Genomic DNA, 20,434 nt, shown 5'->3' on the forward strand with positions numbered 1-20,434 from the left:
CAGAAAAAACACATAAATATGAATCCTACTTAGGACTTAGATTAAAATCTCATAAATATGGGCGTGTGAATTGTTTTTAAGAGTCTAACAACAAAAACATAACATCTTTCTTATTTTCAAACCAACCTCTTCGTCTTTGCATAGTGTAAATTAAAAATTATTCAGTGAGATGAGAAAATGAATGAGGACCCATATTCCATACAGTAGATGGCAGTAGAACACACAAAACCGTATCAAAGATTACTTACAAACTCCCTGTTTGAAGTATGTATCTTCTAAATTTCAGAATTCAGATTATGTCAGTCCCATACGCCTTGCTCTGCATGTCTACTCTCTAATTAAATCATTACTCCACACACACACACCCTACCTCGCCTTACACCATTCTCAAAATGAATGCGTGCTCCGAGAATGAATCAATACTGTGTAACACTGGCATTGTCGGCAGCTTTGCTGATTCAGTTGCTTTTTCTGTTTTCAGAGAGGTAGACAAGGTGGGAAATTGTGAAGTGTTGATTGTGAATTCTCATCACCTTATGTAGGGATGACTACCAAGAAGCACAAAATACACAAACAGAAAATAATTATACAGATAAATTTGCATTTACCCTCCCTTTCTTTTCCTATCTATTTATTTCTTAAAATTGCCAGCCTCACAGGTAAGAAACCACAAGGTTGGTTTAAAAAAGATAAGAAGTTATACTAGTAAAATAAATATTTTATATTGTATTTGTGCCTATCTTTACTTTTCTCTTGTTAAAAGACAATGTCCTGTCTTGCTTTTATGACATAACTACTGTTGACTTTCTGAAATACAGCATATCATTATTTTAATTCTGCTGCACAGATGCTTTTACATCCACATGTAGGTATTTATTCACCCTCAGTAATTAATGAAATACTCCCTAGGCTTCAGATCAACCATGCTCGCCAGAGCTTCCACTTTACCCAATGTGCCAGCCTCTGTTTTGCTGCCATTCTGCCTGACCCCTGTACATCATTTTTCTCCTTCCACAATGACTTCAGTATCTTCTATAGCTATTCCTACTCCATCCCTCTTCTCACAGCCCTTTATGGCTATCTGCAATGGTGGTTGACTTGCTCCACCTTCATAAGGGCTCCTATGGCATGCCCACCTCTTTCATCTCCTCACAGCAGATCTGTTGAGAAGGCAGAGCACAGGACAGAGGACTTGGTGCTTCCAGGAAAGATCTGAGCCACAAAAACTTTTTTCTGCTCCTTGCCACTAACTTCTTTTTTTGAGAGGAACGAATGAATTTTGCACAATTCATGCGACTGATTGAAGGGAATCCTTGCTTGCATCCTACAGTGGTTCAAGCTGGGGAGAAGAGAACAAACCACAACCCAGGTAAGTCAGGTCAGGAATGCATAAGAAATTTATTTCGTGTAATTGTGGCATAGATTCCAGTTTTAGTTAAATTGTTATCACCTACCGAGATAGAGTAAGACAAAAAATGACAACAGTATCGAGAAAAAAATATAAAGATCTAACAGATCAAGAAAGAATCCAGAAGAAAGGGAAATGAGAAAACACTCAGTCCCAGCTCAAAATTTGCAGAAAAACAAATTAAGAAGAGACTACAGATGATCTGTAAGTTCTCTCTACACTAGTACATTAAAGTGTGAGGGAGTGTTCCTGGGCACTGGAATACAATCAGTTGTACTGATTTTTTAATTTTTTTTTAAGAATAGTCCTGGCATAGTTTTTGTGGGGGCCAATAGCAAATAATTCTCAGATGTGGTTTGGGAGCTAGCGTGGGCCAAGGACTATTCTCAGTTGGCCATCTGCATACGGCCATCCCATATGGAAAGACAGAAAAATTTTGTAAGACAGTTTATAAATGAGCCTACACAAATACTAGAAAATGGTATGTATGTTGGCCATTCGATGCCTCAATACTAGCAAGTTGTGTCAGGCACATAATTTCCTACTATGGATATAACCACAGCCAAAAGTAAGAGTGTGAGCTAAAGGGACAGCGAAGCTAAGGTTGCTTGAGATAGTCGCCCACCATCCAACTTCACAAGGACAAAGCAACAAGGAGAAAAATAGGATACAGCTTGGTGAAAGTCGCATAGCCTTTTCCAAGTATGACATTTATCAAATCTGAGTTTCCAGCATTTTGAGAGATGTGGAGGAGCAGCACTGAGGGGCTCACTTGGTCGCAAGGGAATTCCTCCTCCACACAGCGAGATCTACACACAGAGTGTTATCCTTTCCCAAAACTTCATAGCTGCTCAGCTGAAATAATTCAATACTTTCAAAGAAGAAAGGACAAAGTATTCATACCATGCCACGGTGCTATTTTTAGTCTGTCCTAATTTCATTTAGCTCAATCAGAAGAGTTTTGAGTCAGCACATACTGTCAAAATGGCCTAGCGTAACTTGTGTTGGAGTTTTTCACACTGTTTTGTTTTTCCTTTATGTAATTGTTTGGCTTTCCACTTTTCCCTTAGAGCATACGTATAACTCCACCAGTTCTAAGGAGGAAACACAGCCAATGGCACCACCATTACTGCTCTCCAGCTCCGCTGGATTTGCGGTGTGTACATGAGCCGACAATGTTAAAGATCTTTTTTTTTTTTCTTTTTAATATCATTTCAAGGTTTTTCTGCTCCCCTTCAGTCCACCACTGTTAAGCACCCTTCTAAGTCAAAATGTGGATGAAGAATTTCGGAACAGTCCTGGTATAGATTTGAAGGAATATCCAACTCTTGTTGACTTGAAAATGATCCTAAATTTTGCAAGACAGTCAACACCATAGATTTCTACGTATTTGGCATACAAAGAAGCAGTTCCTCAAAGGGAAAACTGCAGTAATACTTATTTGAGGGTACAGACACAGGAGAGGAAGGTATCTTAGAAATTCTGAAAACAGCTATAACCATCATGGATGTATGCATGGATGATATGCACGGACAAAAAGAGGTTTAAACTACTATAACATTAGCAAGAATGTGTAAGGATGTTTGTGCAGTGGCAAACTGACTTTCAGCAAAGCACTTTGTTCAGCAGAAGCTATTATATGCAGTCAGTGACAAAAAGATTAGGAATTTCACATGCCAGCTGTGTGAAGGATGACCAGTAGATGCTCATTTTGCATATCTGGGAACCATTGACACTGAAAAATAATAAAACCTCCCGTGGCAAGTGTGCCATAAACTATAAAATGACACAAACTGTGATGTAACCAATTCCAGAGTCACCTTATATGAAGCTTAAAGCACCAAACATTTCAACAAAACTCTACCATTCCAGCAAGGGCCAGAGCAATCTTCACTGAACACCAAAGACAAGACGAGGAAATAAGATGGCGTGACAACAGCTTATGTTGCAGGTGGTTTCACAGTGCTCTTCTCGTAGTTTTGCTCCAAGACTTTTACGATCAGTCACTTCTGGACCTCAAACAGGAGGTGTAGAAGGCAGTAATTTCACAAGCTTTTATCCCAGATGAGCTTAAACAAAATCTCATGAAGCACAAACAAATGACATTTAAAAAGCAGTGGCATCAGCACTAGGACCAAGGAAGCTTAGTTTCCTCGGGGTTTCTGTCTTGTGATTGACTGAGGGCTGTGGTTGGAATTTTTTTCCCATGGCTAAGACATTTGTAAACATTCAGTGCCTTGTGGATTCTCTTGTGCTTAACAACATGTGAGCCCGTGACTGCCTTTTTCATACAGAATTTCTCTCAGGCTTTTTTCTCCTTACCCAGCAGGGCATATTTTCAACAAACTCATTGAAGCATTTATTTAGTTGGTTTTTCTCTTTAGAACTTTTGTCAAATTCGGTTAAATCATCTGAAGAATTACAAATCGCTGGGGAGGTTCGGGAGAGAGGAGAGAGCAGACTAACATGCAGACGCCGAGCAACCTGACTGCAAACAAAGATGATAAAATCTTTAATACTGCAAGTTTCAGGTAATCTAAACATGGACATAGATACTCTCATAAGGTAAAAATGGCATTGCTCAAGACTATGAGAACTATCTACTGTGGGTTTTTTTTGTTTGTTTGTTTGTTTGAAACACCCAAATAATTAGAAATCAGTGACTTGCCATGATTCCCTTCTTAGGATGAACACATCACATTTATGACAGGCTGCCATGTCTGAAGTGTGCACATGACTAGATCTAGAAGAAATCCCAAATACTGACTGATGAAGGATATACGGATTTGTACAAAACTTACAAAGCGACAATTTATTACTGTTGGTAATTCACCAACAAAGAAAATTCCAGAAACCATCCAGTCCCCAAGAGCAACACAAGAAAATTGCCATAACAGTAAGCCAGACTTTGCGACCCAAAACATCCAAAGTGTCTGATTATCTTAATTTTGTCACTCCCCACTACCACATCTTCTTCCCAGCTATAAACTACAAACAAATCATCAAATACAAAGCAGCTATGACAAATACCACACCAACATTTTGTCTCTACTGAGTAGCTAGAGTATCTGAATAACTTCATTTACGAAAATCGACATGAGAGTGTTAAGAATTAGGAATGTTTTAATAAATGAATATAAATAGTTCACTTGCAGCTTTATAATAATGGAATTAAAACACAACAATATCAATAAACATATATTTATATATATAAAAGTGTCGTTTATTGTAAGGAAACTTTAAATATAACCAACAATATTGAAAATATCGTGACTGGCATTTATGGCCTTGATTGTAGTTTACTGCCATACAAGTAATTTCTAGCATTTCTCTTAATCACATTAAGCTAGTGCAAAATATAGGTAGCTTTTAGAGATTAAGCATACAGAATGATAGGTGTGTAGATTTTGGTTACCTGATATTTCCTTCTAGTATAACAGGCTTCTCTTTTTTCCATAAATCAAAAGTACAAAGGCAAGTTATATGTGTAATTATTCATACCAGGTTTCTAGGTTAAAAAAAACATGACACTTGTAAATTTTGCTCAGATTCTGTTTTGTTAATAATTTGCCTTATAATTTACATCATACTGTATGATATAAATTATATATTATAATTATATAATCATAATTTCATATGCAGGTATGATTATATAAACTGTCAGAACGTATCACTTACTATGGGGTAATAATTACATCAACATACACAAATATATGGCATTAGAAAAGTCATTATCTAAGAAGGAAAGATGTTACCATTCAGGTATTCAAAGCAGGGCTCAAGCAGCCTCCCTTCCTACAGTTCCTGTAGTACCATTTTGGCAGCACCACTGCCAGTTGCCATTATGTGCACTAGCTTTTCACGGACATCAACAGATAGGTCAGTAAGCAGTATTAAAACTGGACTGTGCCTGAAATTTCCAGCCACAGACCTTTGTAAGCAATGAGCCCTGTGCTCGTATTTAAGATGATAGTCTCTCTCCTCAGTCTCAGAAGGTATCCCATGCTATTATGGCTAAAAAGGTATTATTTTACGACGACCTACAGGTTTTGAAAGCAGGACATGTTAGCTTTAACAGCAGCATAATTTCCAGACTCGTACAAAGCTTTTAAACTATTGATCTTTAAAATTCAATAATACTTTTGTACTTGCTGATAAGGATTTTTCAAGAACAAGCTTAGTTTAGCATGGCTTTCAGTATCAGTCACATCAGTAATTGGATCTGGTCTTTGATAGCTAAGATTAGACTGCAAGAAGAGAGATATACAGAGATCGATTGAAATAGGTAAAAGATTTAACAGATAAAAAAGGTGAGATCTAAAAAAACAACTAACTAGAGAACAAGCATAGATAGAGAAGACAAAATGCATAAATATAAAACAAGGGAGAAGTAAAACAATATAGGTTATGCATGATTAGGCAGAACATGACAACAACCTATGCCTTTGCTTTTAAAGCATTAAGGTTAATTTGTCAGCTGTTCTCACTCTAGACTGTACAGAATACATGTAACTAATAAAAAATGCAGTTTATTGCAAAAATATACAAGTCCTCTAAATTGCATAAGATATTACAATGTCGTGCTGAAACATGACATATTAAACAAAGAGGACTTTAAGACACATTACAAAATGTTAAAAATCAGGTTTGGGTCATGAGCGTTACACAAAATGCATTGTCATGCTTTATCTTACGATTAGTCTTGTGATTCACTACACTCGTGATAAATGCAACATAAAATCATGACAACCGTAATAGTCAGAAAGTAATATCTACTGTATATCTTCTGTATTAATACATATAAACACTTTGTGTGCACTAATACTTTCAACATATCACATTCAAACTAACAGTCTTCCCAGAAAAATTGTAACCATTTTGAAGAACAGAAGCTGGTTGAACAAGTTCATCACGTGGGTTTTTTTTTGAAATCTACTTTTTATGGAAATGTTGTATTAAAGGACTTGATTTTCAAAGGTGCTGTGCCACTGCAGGTCTTCTTAATGTCAGATGGAACCATCAGTGCTGAGCACTTTCAAAAATCAAGCCCACAATTTATTAAATTCCTATTTTGTTTACTAGTATTTCCACTGTAATAAGTCCAAAAATACCCCCAAACCCGCTCCTAAAATCACAGAAAATGCTTGGCATCTATAGGAAGAGAGACAATTTCTCAGTGGACTAACCACTACTGTGCTATATTATCATAACAGATCTCGTTGCTCCAATGTTTAGTTCATGCACTGGTATCAGCAATGTCCATGTTTGTTCCAAACAGAGCAACTAGCTGCTCTTCATAGTTTGCAATGTTTCTTTTCAGAATTTCCATACAAGGTCCCAAAAGCCTTTCAAACGCCTGCACATCCATGACTAAGATAAAAGGGGAGAGAAAGAGAAAGAACAAAATTTGCTTGTCAGTTGCTGGCACCAATCTTAGATGACATTCCAATGTAAAATTTTCAGTGGTAACAGGAAAGATAGCACTGAGGCATACACTTCGTTTACACAGAAGAGAACCACTTACTGTACCAGAAACAAGATTGACCAACATAATGCTGTCTTGATACTTCATAAATGAACTTAGAATTTACTGGGTTTCTCATTTTGAAAATATTTTTGAATTAAGATTTGTACGATGCAAGAGCTCATAGAGAACTCTGGAGGGGCCTGGACTCCTCTACAAAAGGGTCTTAAGACCCTTGAGATTTAAAAAACTGCATCCTTTGATGAAGTTGTTGGCTATGTTTGGGGTCTACCTTAGCATATTTCCCTGCTGTTTTTCACTTGTTTTCACTCACGGTGGAGACTAACAGATACATATTTCCCAGCCAGCACAGGAAAAGTTGGAAACAGTAATTCATATGTCATGTCAATGTGTTCTAGCTAACCAGAATGTTTTCCTTCCCTGATCGCATAATGTTATCCTCTGTAGTTCTAGCCAACAGGTCAGGGAGGAAACCTCATACTTCAATCACCTTCCCACCTGGTGGCCTGTAGTCTCTTGGCTCCTGAGAAAAGTTGAGATCTCTGACATTCTGGAACTGCCAGAGACCTTAGTGACTCACCAATGCTGAGTGATGACACTGCCTCACCACTGCCTCTCGTTCTTTTCTCTCTATGATTTTTAATTTTTATTGCCTGTTCATCTGGGTGTGTTTGGAGAGAAGGATTTAAAAAAATAACTTCATAAGAAAGAAAGAAACTTTTTGGTTACTGGCTTGGCAATCAAACCATCATTTCAAGGAAGCCAGGTTTGTCTTTACAGTCATCCCATATCTGGATGCAGACATGTAAAAACTAAACATTAGACTATGAAAAGTAATGGGTGAGAAGAGGTTGTTTATAAGCAGGCTACAGTGTGACAGAATGATTAAATTGACAGCTAGTGAAGACAAAGAATTTCTTAAAGCTTAAGTCATGATGATAAAATGGGACAGAAGTTTTACCACAACGTTGTTTCTTGGGTGATAGTATATTGAGAAAAGAAATTCTTTACATGGCTGATTTCTCTGACAGCTATAAAAAGTTTGCATCAATACTCTCCGCACTCTGCACTCTCTGCACTATCTTGAAGCAATTTTTACTTCCATGTAATAGGAAAATGTTGGAGAATTTGTGTTCTATACCACTTATTAATTACAAATCATTTTTGCATATAAATAACGATAAATAGGAATGCATAGTAATAGGTGATGTGCTTAAAAAGTCTAATGTGGGTAACAGTAATTAAATCTTAAATTCTGGAGAAAGACAGAGTTCACAATTAAAAAAATCAGATAAATCATATCAAATTTTATATTAGATATAAAATATTATTGAACAATACCTAAACATTTTACGGTGCCAAGAGCAAATGCAGAAGCGGCACGTGGTTTGTTAGTTACAAGAGCAAGTTCTCCAAAATACTGTCCTCTTGAGCATCGAGCTATTTCAACTGCTCCATTCTCTTCTACATCTGGTTTACCCTGAAATATGAAGTGGAAAAAGAAAGAGAGAGAGATATTGAGGCTAGATTTGCCTAATTCAAAGTCGTATAAGCAAAATTGACAACAGTAACAGAATACATCAAGATTTCAAAAAACATATATATTTGTGTGTGATTTAGGGATGTTTTACCTTCCTTGTCATTATGATCCTTACTTCCCCAGATTCAACAATAAAGAAAGAATCAGCCATGTCACCCTGTAGAAGAAAAAAAATAATGAAGTGGGTAAATGAAATGTGAAATTTAATTTTAGTTTCATGGCAACATTAAAATATCGGCAGCCAGTGCCTTGAAGTTAACCTTTTTGATACCTACTGCCAAAGAAACCACTTTTAATGTAAAATCCACACTCAAGGCACAAAACAATCAAAACAACTATACAGAACTGATAGTAAGTCCTTTCCCTTAAAAGACACAGCCTATACAAAAAGCAGGGAAAAAAAAAAGAAAAGATTTTAGGATCCTTATTCCCATTTCTCCAACTCTGCATAACTTCCAAATAAATTTTCCTTATGGAGTTTTCCAATATAAATAAGCCTCCAAGGGCTGTATCTGATACCCAATAAATATTTTTGGTTGAGACAATCTCAGTAGCCTATCCCAAAGATTTTCCTCAGAATATTGTGAGTTGGAAGGGACCCACAAGAATCATCAGAGAGTCCAACTCCTGGCCCAATATAGGACTACCTAAAAATTAAGCTTTATGTCTGAGAGCATATAGAGCAAAAACAAAGTAGGTCTTTAGTACTCTTTAGTGCAAATAATCATTCCTTTATGTAGTTAGAATTTCTAAAAATATTGACTTGTTTATTGATACCGACAAAAAAGGATGTTTTTCAGAGTACTGTGTAAGTAAAAAATTAGCTGATGAAATAGTATCACCTCTGCCAGATTCAGGCCATCAGATTAGATGCCAGGTTCATTTTGTTTCTTTTGACAAAGAATAACGTAAACAGTACATGGTTTTAAACTATAAATACTATGGAAATTGTTCTTTCTTGGAAGAGAAGAACTAAACCAAGAAACAAGCAACTGTACCTGAGCAATGATTTGTTCCCCATCTTTGTACACTTTGGTGCCAATCACATCAACCACTTTCAAACGCTCCGATACCTTAATTTAAAAAAAGAAAACATAAGAAATATTTTATTAACATTACAATGCTGTACTTAGAAAGTCTTTTTATTCTTCATAGAGTCATAGAATAGTTTGGGTTGGAAGGGACCTTAAAGACCATCTCATTCCAAACCCCTGCCATGGGCAGGGACACCTCCCACCAGCTCAGGCTGCCCAAAGCCCCATCCAGCCTGGCCTTGAACACCTCCAGGGATGGGGCATCCACAACTTCTCTGGGCAGCCTGTGCCAGGGCCTCACCACCCTCTGAGTGAAGAATGTCCTCCTAACATCTAATCTAAATCTACCCTCTTTTAGTTTAAAACCATTCCTCCTTGTCCTGTCATTATTTGCCTGAGCAAAAAGTTGTTTTCCATCTTTTTTATCAGCCCCCTTTAAATATTGAAAAGCTGCAATAAGGTCACCCTGCAGCCTTCTCTTCTGCAGGCTGAACAACCCCAGCTCCCTCAGCCTTTCTTCATAGGAGGGGTGCTCCAGCCCTTTGATCAACCCTTGTGGCCCTCCTCTGGACCCACTCTAACAGCTCCACATCTTTCTTGTGCTGGGGGCCCCAGACTTGGATACAGCACTCTAGGTGGGGCCTCACAAGGGCACACTTCTTTCCATGAATCTTTACACAGAACAGCCTATCTTTATTCTCCTGCTTTGATAATCAATAAAAAAAGGAAGAGCTATTGAATAGCATTTCTGAGTGTGCTACAGTCTTAACAGCTAGATGTGTTGACAGAGCTTCCATTTTTGTAAGAAGTCTATACACCAAGTCTAAGTTATTTCAGAAAAGCATGCATGTAAAACTATAGTTGTTAAATGAAAATATTTTGAAATTCCCTAAGCCATTCTTTAATTTTATTTTCTAACCTCAAGTAAAATTAAGCTCAAGAAATTGAAGGTAAAAGTAGAAAAAAAATACAATTTTTGATATGTTAACAACTGTTCTTTATCATGAAAATTCAGAAATATAAAAACTATGGTCTTTTCAAAGACTTTTTCAACATATGGTCTTTATATACTTTTCAAAAAAAGTACGCCAAATATTGTTGAGAAAATTTTAATTCTATATTTTAAGACTACAGAAGCAGAATCTTATCAAGTATCTCTGATACAGGCATTAAAGTAATGCAATACGAAGCTTACTTCTAACGATTTAAGGAATGGCAATGACTCAATAAAATTTTCATACATTCTTCTCTTTTTGGCATTATTTTTTACAATGATTCTTCGGAACGTTACCCTGTCCTGTAAACACAGAGAAGAAGAGGGTTTAGTAACAGAAAATATATGTGTGATAGAAAATGCTTTAGAAATGGCTGGAGATGTTCAAATTACCCAATTATAGTCACTCAATTTAGCCATAATACTAGCTGTCTAGACTCTTCTTACAGTCAGCTGAGAAAGAGAGACTCCTCTAGAGGTCATTCAAGAGCTCCTAAAATTAAGCTCCTGATCTCATTCAGGTTGTGAAAAGCTTCTCTGCCTTTTGGCAGAACATACATATAGAGTTTACTTATAGGCAGTAGACAGATCTGCTTATACAGGTTGCCTACATGTTGAGCACAGAATGGTGTGAACAACAGCTATCCCAAATGTACACCATATAATTCAAAACAGGAAAAAAAAAATCTAACCTTTTGGGGGTCAATTGTGTATTTATGAGTCTCTGTGTAACAAGTTAGTGTTTGATGGTTTACAAACAATTTCAGGTCTTTAAGAAGTCCTCAATATTTAAATATTTAATTTACAAAATTTCTTTGACATCCTGAAGTCCCACATATATTGATATGTAAACAAAGAGTTTATTTTAAACAAAGAGTTTATTTTATGAATACAAAATACATGAGGCTGGGTCTTAGATTACATAAGCCCACTTTCTGCTTTTTCAGTAGAACAAGACTGCTGCTCTAAACTGCCTTAGTATTTGGCAATTGAAGTGAAATGGACAGATGGAAAACTACATGTATGCTGTTTTCTTCTCTTAACTTCATGTGACTACATCCTGGAGAGGTGAAATACTTTGCAAGTCTTCAGTGCAACAGGTGAGTATTGCTGGCCAACACAACTTAGTCCAATTTAAAGCTATTCTCTTAGTGTCCTAGACTCTGCAATGATCCCAGGAGTCATACAAATTAAAAAAGAAATAAAATAAATTTTGCATGAATAAATATATATTTTGCTTCAATGGGAAAATGATGTTTTGGGAACAATCATTAAATTGACACACAAGTCTTGAAGAATGGCTAACCAAATTTTACTCCTTTTGTACATTCTGTTACTGTGGACAAAATCCAAATACTGTAACACTGATAAATAAATAATATTCGTATTTTAAATTTACTCCGAAATCAAAGACATTTCCTATCAAGACGTGGGAAACCATTTTGTAACTTGGGAAATTACCATTAAAATAGAATAAAACAAAATTTTTAAAAACAAAACAAACAAACAAAAAAATCAACTCAGTGTTTTCTTGAGCCTCAGGTTTGCTTCTGCAGTTTCTGGAAAAAGACAGTGTCAGGAGTTCTCAGAAGTTTTAATATTAAAACTTTCTAAAATCATTTTTTGATGCTGTGGTAGCATATCAGTGCAATTTATATAATATATTTAAAACAAATGAATAATACATTACACAAGCATTTCACTTACCAAACCCCAGATGGCACCAGGAGAGGTAGCTATAATTGTAGCTGCTCTGGGTGTATTGTACATTAAGGCCAACTCACCAAAACTTCCTCGGTTATCATAGGTGCCAACACACCTCCCAACGCCATCGCATTTTACATAAATATCGTATGTCCCTCTGTTAATAAAATATATAGATACAGTGAGTAGAATTGAGGTCTGTTCTTTGCTAAGTACTCTCACTATATTTTTATGCCACAAATTCAAAAAATAAAGCATTTGAAATACAGGCAAATATAATTTTGTTTGCTTGAATTATATTAAGCACCTTGCAGAAACATCTCAATCACTTCAATAAGTAACAACAGTAGTTCCTCTTTAAAGGGAAGGATAAGGCTACTAGTTTTGACAGTAACTCATTGTAGAAATAGACTAGATTTACAGTGATCTATTGATCACCAGAATTGTATTCATTAAAAATGAAGATCAAACACAGTATCCATGTTTCTTAATTACATTTTAACCATACTACATACAAATGTAACATATTGCTATGATATGACCATTAAAGGAATAATACCGTTTATTTAACTTTCAAAATAGTAGTTTATAAGGTAATAATTAGAAGAGATCAGGACGCAACAAATACATGTGAAAAACGATGTAAGATTCTGATATAAAGAGATCGTGTAATATAAACTAATAACTTTCTTTTTGTTTTGGGAAAGCAACAAAATCTGGTATCTTGTAAAACGTGACACAGCTATCCTCACTGACCGATGCTCAGCTATTGCTTTATTCAGCGCTGAGTACCTCTTCAGAACATGTTGATAAATCATGTGAATGACTTCCAAACACCACTTTTGAAAGCTGTTCTGCTGTTCTACTGGTTCACATTTGTTCTGTTTTCTTTCTTCCACGAAGATGAGTAAGAATCAAGTACAAGTACATAGAGAAACAGATCTTTTTCATCAGACTTTCTGCATAATGCTTTGTGCTATAAGACAGCATTCACCTATCAATGACGTAGAAGTTGTCACCATCATCCCCTTGATCAATGACATGTTCCCCTCCTTCAACCAGCTTTTCAAACATTGCATCCAACACCTGAGACATCTGCTCCTGTTTAAAAGAACATGGAAAAAGACAAGTAATTATTATCTGCTTTCAAAATCTTGCTCTTCAAATTAACTAACTGCTCCACCTCCCAAATATGCAGAAAATACTTAGGGACACAGAAATGTTCATGCTACAGAAATGTGTGGATCAACCAGGAAGATAATTTTTATTTACTATGTAGAGTTAGCTTTTTCTTCTTCCAGTGTTTAGATCCCATCTTCCTTTCTTATCTCTAACGACAACACAGATCTTGACTGTGAAATAAATTGCTCATGAGCATCCAAAGGTGGTTTCACCTTTCACAGAAACAGAACTTCACCTTTCACAATTACGTATTTTTGTCCCTTATTGCAAGCAATACACTTACCTGGTTTTGCCTTTAGAAATATTTTTTAGAACCAAAAGTTTCAAAATGATTGCAAAGTATTTTGAAAATCTAAATTATACAACACCTGCAGCACTTTGGTTGAGTAAATGCTAGACTTGTTGGGAAGGAGGAATGTACACATGGTTATAAAAATACTTTATTAAACTGAATGGAATATGAATGTCTAGAGGGAAATGGTAACAGATTCACGAAATGTCACCTTCTGAGTTATGACTGTCTGTTAACAAAAACAAACCACTAATTATAGAATTTGTCTTGTATGTTGTAAGCCTGCTAGAGCTTAATTATTCCTGTAAAAAAAAAAAAACAAACACAAAAACAACCAACAAATGCAACTCTTCTGTAAACTGACATTAATCCTAAAAGGTAACATAATAAATCATGTTTTATTGTCAGTTTATTCAGCAATATACTTAAAACACTGAGAACAAGTACAAAATTATCATCTACTTTTTGAAGCTTATTAAGTATGTATTGCACTGGAACAAACAGATTCTACTGAAAAACACAATATGGAAAAGCCTGTAGATTGAGATCCTCATGCATTTCACAATGCTTCCTTTCTTAGCATTTCCAACCACTGCAAAATGCCATTTACCTTTCCAAACAAAACCAGCCAAAGTCAGTCCTCTAGAGCCCTTCTGCAGTCCATGGGCAGAGATAACCATACCATATATCTCAGAATCATTCTCTAGAGGTTCCTTCTTCTTCCCATCAATGATAGAGAGAGCTACTATACCTCCGAGTTAGATACTTAAGTTTTAGATAGATAAGGTTAGATGGAATTAATTCCATCTTTAATCTATTGAATTTCTTCACTTACACAACGCTTTTAAAAATATCAGTAGCACTGCATTATCAGATCCTATTTAAAAATGGAAGCAGCCAAATACAATTTTACTTTACAGAATGAATTTATCGTGTGTGGGCACAAAGAACAACAGATGGGCAGCATCCATCCTCAGTGCAGATCATGGTAAACTATAGTAAGACATCATGCAATATACCTAGGCCAGAAAGAAATCTTTTAACTGTGTCTCTACTTAGTACCTTTCTTGGTACTAAGAACATTTTCAGTTTTGTAAGTATGAACCAAGCTCACCAAAACCAATGATTTTTCTGGTAGGTAAATCTATGACATTTTAGACAGCCAAGTAGAATTCACAAATACAACTCCCCTTTAAAAACTGTTCTAACCACTTGAAGTTAATACATTTGAGAGCTAAAATAACTGCTTATTATATGCTGAAGTACAACACACATCTTAAGTTTCTCGGTAAACTGCAACTAACTTAAAGACAACTGGACCTAACCCTGAAACTTTCTACGTAGAATAATGATAGAGCAGACTGCAACAGCCAAACCAGGCACATGGTTCTTGCTCTCACCATAAGATGCTCTCACAAAAGCTGCTTGCCTAGCTTACTTCTATGTGAATCCTCTTGATTCCCTGCCAAACTGAGGCTCAGCTTACTGGCACTCTCTGTAGCTGCTCTGAAAGGATAAAGCCGGGTAATTTCAAAATTAAAAAGTAGATCTGTTATCATGTGCAAAATTAATTCCAGTATTTTGTAAAATGGCTCAGTCTGAACGCATTACTTTTTAAAAGCAGTTCTGGTTTATGAGATAACTTATAAAATAAAAACAGGACTTTTTTATTGAAATGTTTAGATCTGTTATGTGTAATGCTGTGTCAATCTGGTAATCCATATTCAATGAATGATACATTATTGAAACAATAAAATTGTAATAGAAATAAGATTTATAGAGAAACGGAAGTATTGAACATGTATGTTGTGCAAGCTGTGACTTCTAGAATTTCATTGTATTCATATATGTATTAATAATACAGCTTATTCAAACATAACGAAATATCTCTTTTTCTTAAGGATGATATACTCGACGAATATAAAGTGGCAAAACTGAAGTTTAAAGTATTTGAAATTTTATTCTCTCTAATATTTATTTAAATACCCTGATTAATTGCAGCATTCTGAATGATGAAGCATGTAAATGTCAAAAAAAGAACATTCTGGGGAAAATTATGGGGATCTTGTGTTGTTGCCATGAAAGTACACTTTTAACACCATCCTTTGTGAAAGAGGAAATACTTTAACTTCCTTAAGAATGAAGAGGCTGAGGAAGAAATCAGATTTTCTGAAAGATGCATTCACAATACAAACCAAGGTCAGGTACCAAGATATTCTTTATAAAGATTTTTTTTTTCCCTTTTGAAGGGCAGTAGTTATTGCCTTTCTGTCTAAAAGTCACTAAGTTCAATTGTTAGAAAGACAGTGTCATTATTCTATGATTTCACAAAATGATTTACTAAACAAGTGAATAAACAAGCTATAGTTACTGTTTCAATCATCCTTGCTTTCAGGTGTGGATTTAAAATCCACCATACAATAAATAAACCACCATACAATATCCCAAGTTGGAAGCAACCCACAAGTCGAGTCCAACTCCTGGCCACCCAAAAATCAAACCATGTGTCTCAGAGTGTTGTCCAAACACCTGAACTTCAGCAGCTCGGTGCCGTGCCCACTGCCCTGGGTAACCTGTCCCAGTGACCGACCACCCTCTGGGTGCAGAACCTTTCCCTAACCCCCAGCCGGACCCTCCCCTGTCCCAGCTCCATGCTGTTCCCTCGAGTCCCTAACCGTTTGGAAAGAGGAATGTCAAGGAGAATCAGCTCCCTCACCAGCATCAGCCAGCACACATCACTGTTGGCAGTGTCATTGTCGGTGGATGAGCAGCAGCATGAGTCTTAATGTTTTTTGCATCCATCATCCTTGATCTGGATCTCTTGTAGACTAAGTAAGTTAGACTACCTAGAGAATCTTTTGTACAGTAAGAATCTTCAAGTGAGAACAAGTCTGGTCAACAGATTGGTGACTCCATCTGCTGTAGAAAGGTATTCTCATTTCTGCAGTGGACTTTTCAAAGATCCTGTCAAGCTCCTGTCCTGCCTGATGCTATGCATCCTCCACCTGGCAGCTCCTCACTCTGACCACAGCACATCTCCCACATTGCCCCCCAGCCTTCAGGAGAGATGCTAGACACTCTCAGGAGCCTGAGACACAGATGGCTGTATCCTACCTCTGGATCTGGGTTGAAACTTCTGATGTGCCATGGTTGGCTGGTCCAACTGGTGCTGAGAAGCACTGCCTGTGGCTCATCATCACAGTTACCGCGCTAACTCTAACAGTCCCACATTCTCTCATGCACTGTTTCCAGGCCGCCTTCAAGCTTCCATCTGCACAAACTGCCCCAGTTGTAATGTCTCTGCTAGTTTATCCTTTTTACTGTGCTCCAGGGAGCTCTCCTCACCGGCAGTTACAGAGGTGCTCTTCAGCAACATTTCAATAGGAGCCTGATGTTCTCTGACAGTCTTCATGTGTGAAAGTACCCTAAACACTACACCTGTGGCAAAAAGTAATTGCCTCCTCTTCTCTTCTTTCCCACGGTGGCTACATGAGACTCTAGCATAAAAGCCAAATTTTAATGTCAAAAACATGACTGGTAATCATCATGGTGCCTTTGAACCACATAGTGGTTCACAGCACCTAAGCAGAGGTTTTATGAATCTCTCAGAGTTAGGAATGATTTTACTGTGCCTAAAGTGAAATTTAGGTACCAAGTACCTTTATGAATCTAGGCTTGTAGTGACACCCGTGCAAAAATAATGTGTGTAAGCCCGATATATTGTATTGTCATATCTGAAATGTAAAAAAAAAAATGTGTGACAATTAAAATCAGTTGCTAACACAAGACATGTCATGAGACTCAGAAGAACAAAACCATGATAACTGGTTTGCTAAGGAAATCCTCCTGCAACAGTGTCTGGTTCCATCCTTCTTGCCAGATCATGTGAAAAAATACAAATAATCACTCCTGCATCTCCTGACTTTCATTCTGCATCACATAAAGTAACTATTGTCCTTCAGATGAATGTTACATTATTCAGAAATTGTATTTTAGCCTCAACTTCTTCAAAGTCAAGAAAACAAATATGACAATTACATCTCAATACAATTCCTTGAAAAAAAAAAATCAGTTAGATAATGGACATTGAGCACAACTTAAACTTCATCCAGTCATCAGGGTGCCCTTGAAAAAAAGCTTTTGATTCAGTCTGGAGAGCTGACTGACCACAACACGTCCTTTCCAAATGCCAATAGCTTTTAACTGCCAAACTACCAAGTGATTTGCTACCACTGTGCCAGCTGTGTGTCTGCTGAATATCAGCTTACAGATTTACTGTGAGCTATTTTGTAAAGGGAAAAGAACAAAGTTTTCCACACTCAATTCAAGAGCTCTTAAACTCTGAGGCTTCCAAGGAGCATCGATGTTTGAATTGCTGATACAAATTCTTGCTGTCTGAGAAAGTGCCACCAATTCTGAATCAATCAAGGCATTGCGGATAAAATGGAAAGTAGGACGTGAGCACCACTGAAAATCAGGATGACAAATGCAGTGAAACAGACAGAGTACCAGAATAGGGAGAAAAAAAGAGACAGAAGAATTCAGCAAAATATGGGCAGGGAAACCATGAGAAGAAAAAACAAAAACAAAAACAACACACAAAAAAAATAAAAATAAATAAATAAGCCAGGATCTTGGAGATAAAGAGTAAATTACAGAATTCATGTCTCCAGCTCTCCGTGTTTGTTTTGCAGAACAAAAACCATGTACTTATACTCCCCTGGAACTCTGATATAAATGTTAGCAGCACCATTGATCTACCTAAAAATATTTAGCTCCCTTGTGTGATATCTACTTGTAAACTAATCAAAAGGCATTTATTTCTTCACTATCAAAGAATCTAATTTATATTTAGATGTATGATAAATATTTTTGAGTAATCAGTATTTTCTTTAAGAATTTACCCTAAACTTCTTCTGCATGGTTATATTTATATATAACACATACATTAATATATAGTTGTTATATTCTGCCTCTGACATATCCCACACATGCCCATCAAGTCAGGCTCAGTTACACTTTTTATATTTTGTAACTAGTCCCTCTGAGTAAGTTGGCTTACTCTTTTTAGCAGTTTGCTTAAAAAAAATAAAATAAAATAAAAAAAACAGAGGTAATACCAAGTTGCAAGCAGTTTCAAAATCCTTATGATGAAGGCACCTTACAGTGGGCAGTTCTGTTATAAAACATCTTCAGTAACTGATCATAGGCCAGGTGGAGAGACTCCCTGTTCACCAGATATGATGTGACTGTTAACTTTGTCTTAGGGAAAAAAGAGAGGATTAAGAGCAATTCTATTTGTTTGGGAACCCATTAGTTTGCAAAAAGTTTTGTGCCACCTAGGAAAGCAGAGTATTAACATGTTCAGGCATTCTGAACTTGCTTTAATTGCTCCGACATCTGTAGTCCTAATTTTTCACCAAAAAAATAAGAATGCAAAAATATTATGAGAACCTTTTGTTAGTGGCACTTTTCGATGAGTGCTTTGGCCTTAAGCATAAGAGTCCACTATTCATAAAACATGGCCACATTATGCTTGCTTTCATCCTCCCTTGAGTTAATCAATTCTAATTGATTAATCATTATTTGTGCTCTCTTATAATAATTCCCCAGGTGAATGAGTGGCAATATGCCCAGAAATTGCTCTTGCATATTTGTGGAGAATATGTATAATTGATTACCTTTTAAGGGTCATATCATATTTGAAATATTCTCTACAAGCATTAGCAGGGCAAAGATCTCCAAAATAAAATTTATCTGAAACAAAAGAGATCTAAATTTGTTTGTGGATTTTTGGTAAAGAAAAGGTTCAGACTTAAAGTGCAAGGGTACAGGACAATTTCAATGATATCAGTCCCTTCAGCCTCTCAGTTACTCTGATAATAGGTTGATTCATCAGTTGCTTTATTTATTTATTTATTAAACTGCTGCCTATGGGCCGTATCTAGCCTATACCAGACAAACCACATAGCTTGTTGTTAATCAGCATCAGCCAAGTTTACTCTTAAAAGACAAAACCAAAAGAGTAACTTCTCAAAGGCTGTGTTGGCCAGTAGATGAGCTGCTGCTCTTCCTCTCAGTGATAAAACAACTCTTGGGTGCATGCACAGAAACAAAATCTAGTAACAGCAACTTGGGGCTCATCCTCAGTAATGGCCCAAGGCGTCTGGTCATCTTCTTTTCTCCTTGTTGGCTTAATCAAAGTGAAGGGAAGGGGAAAGAGGGCACGAAACAAAGAGGACGAAAAGAGAACCCTAACAGAAAGAGGCGTGCAGCTTCTGACTCCACTGCCAGTAACCTCCAGTCTCAGTAGAACAAAGGAGAAGGTGTGGGAATATGCCTTGGGCATGCATGAAGAGCAAGCAGTCTAGCACAGTGTGGCAATCCTGGGAGAACAAAAGTAATGCTAGGATTTCTGGGCAGTGGTGTGGCACACAACAAAGACTAATAAACAATAAATAATAATGTGGTCTGGTAGAAAGAGGCTTTCTGGTAAGAACAACAGAAGAGATGTTTAGACGAGAAATAAGTTAAACTAATGTCAGCTAGAATAATAGTGTGGGGACAGAGAAACAGACACGCACCTTTCTCTCATTTAATTCACACATCCCTACAGTTCTGCTCCTGGAATTTCTCGATTTTTTCCTGATTTAGTTCTCTAAAAAGTAGCTGAAGAACCCTGGAAAACCTCCTTCCCTCATCTTGTTGCACACATGTTTCAATGCATATTCTTCTTCCAGGAACTTTTTCAGTACTGTTACACGCTAGCTAAAACTGCTATAGAGTGACCCCAAC

At 36.7% G+C, this 20,434-nt stretch overlaps 1 protein-coding gene across 3 annotated transcripts in view; it reads right to left on the reverse strand.

Annotated features, from left to right (window-relative positions):
• Positions 1-4,513: 4,513 nt before the first annotated feature.
• Positions 4,514-20,434, reverse strand: part of PRKAR2B (protein kinase cAMP-dependent type II regulatory subunit beta) — an 83,696-nt gene continuing 67,775 nt past the window's right edge. For all 3 annotated transcript variants that reach the window (XM_068669771.1, XM_068669772.1, XM_068669773.1), the window contains 7 exons: positions 13,160-13,266; positions 12,169-12,322; positions 10,663-10,764; positions 9,432-9,506; positions 8,525-8,590; positions 8,235-8,373; positions 4,514-6,778 (listed from right to left, as the gene is read on the reverse strand). In XM_068669771.1, coding sequence (XP_068525872.1) covers positions 6,645-6,778; positions 8,235-8,373; positions 8,525-8,590; positions 9,432-9,506; positions 10,663-10,764; positions 12,169-12,322; positions 13,160-13,266 — 777 coding nt within the window. In that variant the 3' untranslated portion in view covers positions 4,514-6,644. The remainder of the gene's footprint in view (positions 6,779-8,234; positions 8,374-8,524; positions 8,591-9,431; positions 9,507-10,662; positions 10,765-12,168; positions 12,323-13,159; positions 13,267-20,434) is intronic.

Source organism: Anas acuta, chromosome 1 (genome assembly GCF_963932015.1).
Source record: "Anas acuta chromosome 1, bAnaAcu1.1, whole genome shotgun sequence".
Taxonomy (NCBI): domain Eukaryota; kingdom Metazoa; phylum Chordata; class Aves; order Anseriformes; family Anatidae; genus Anas; species Anas acuta.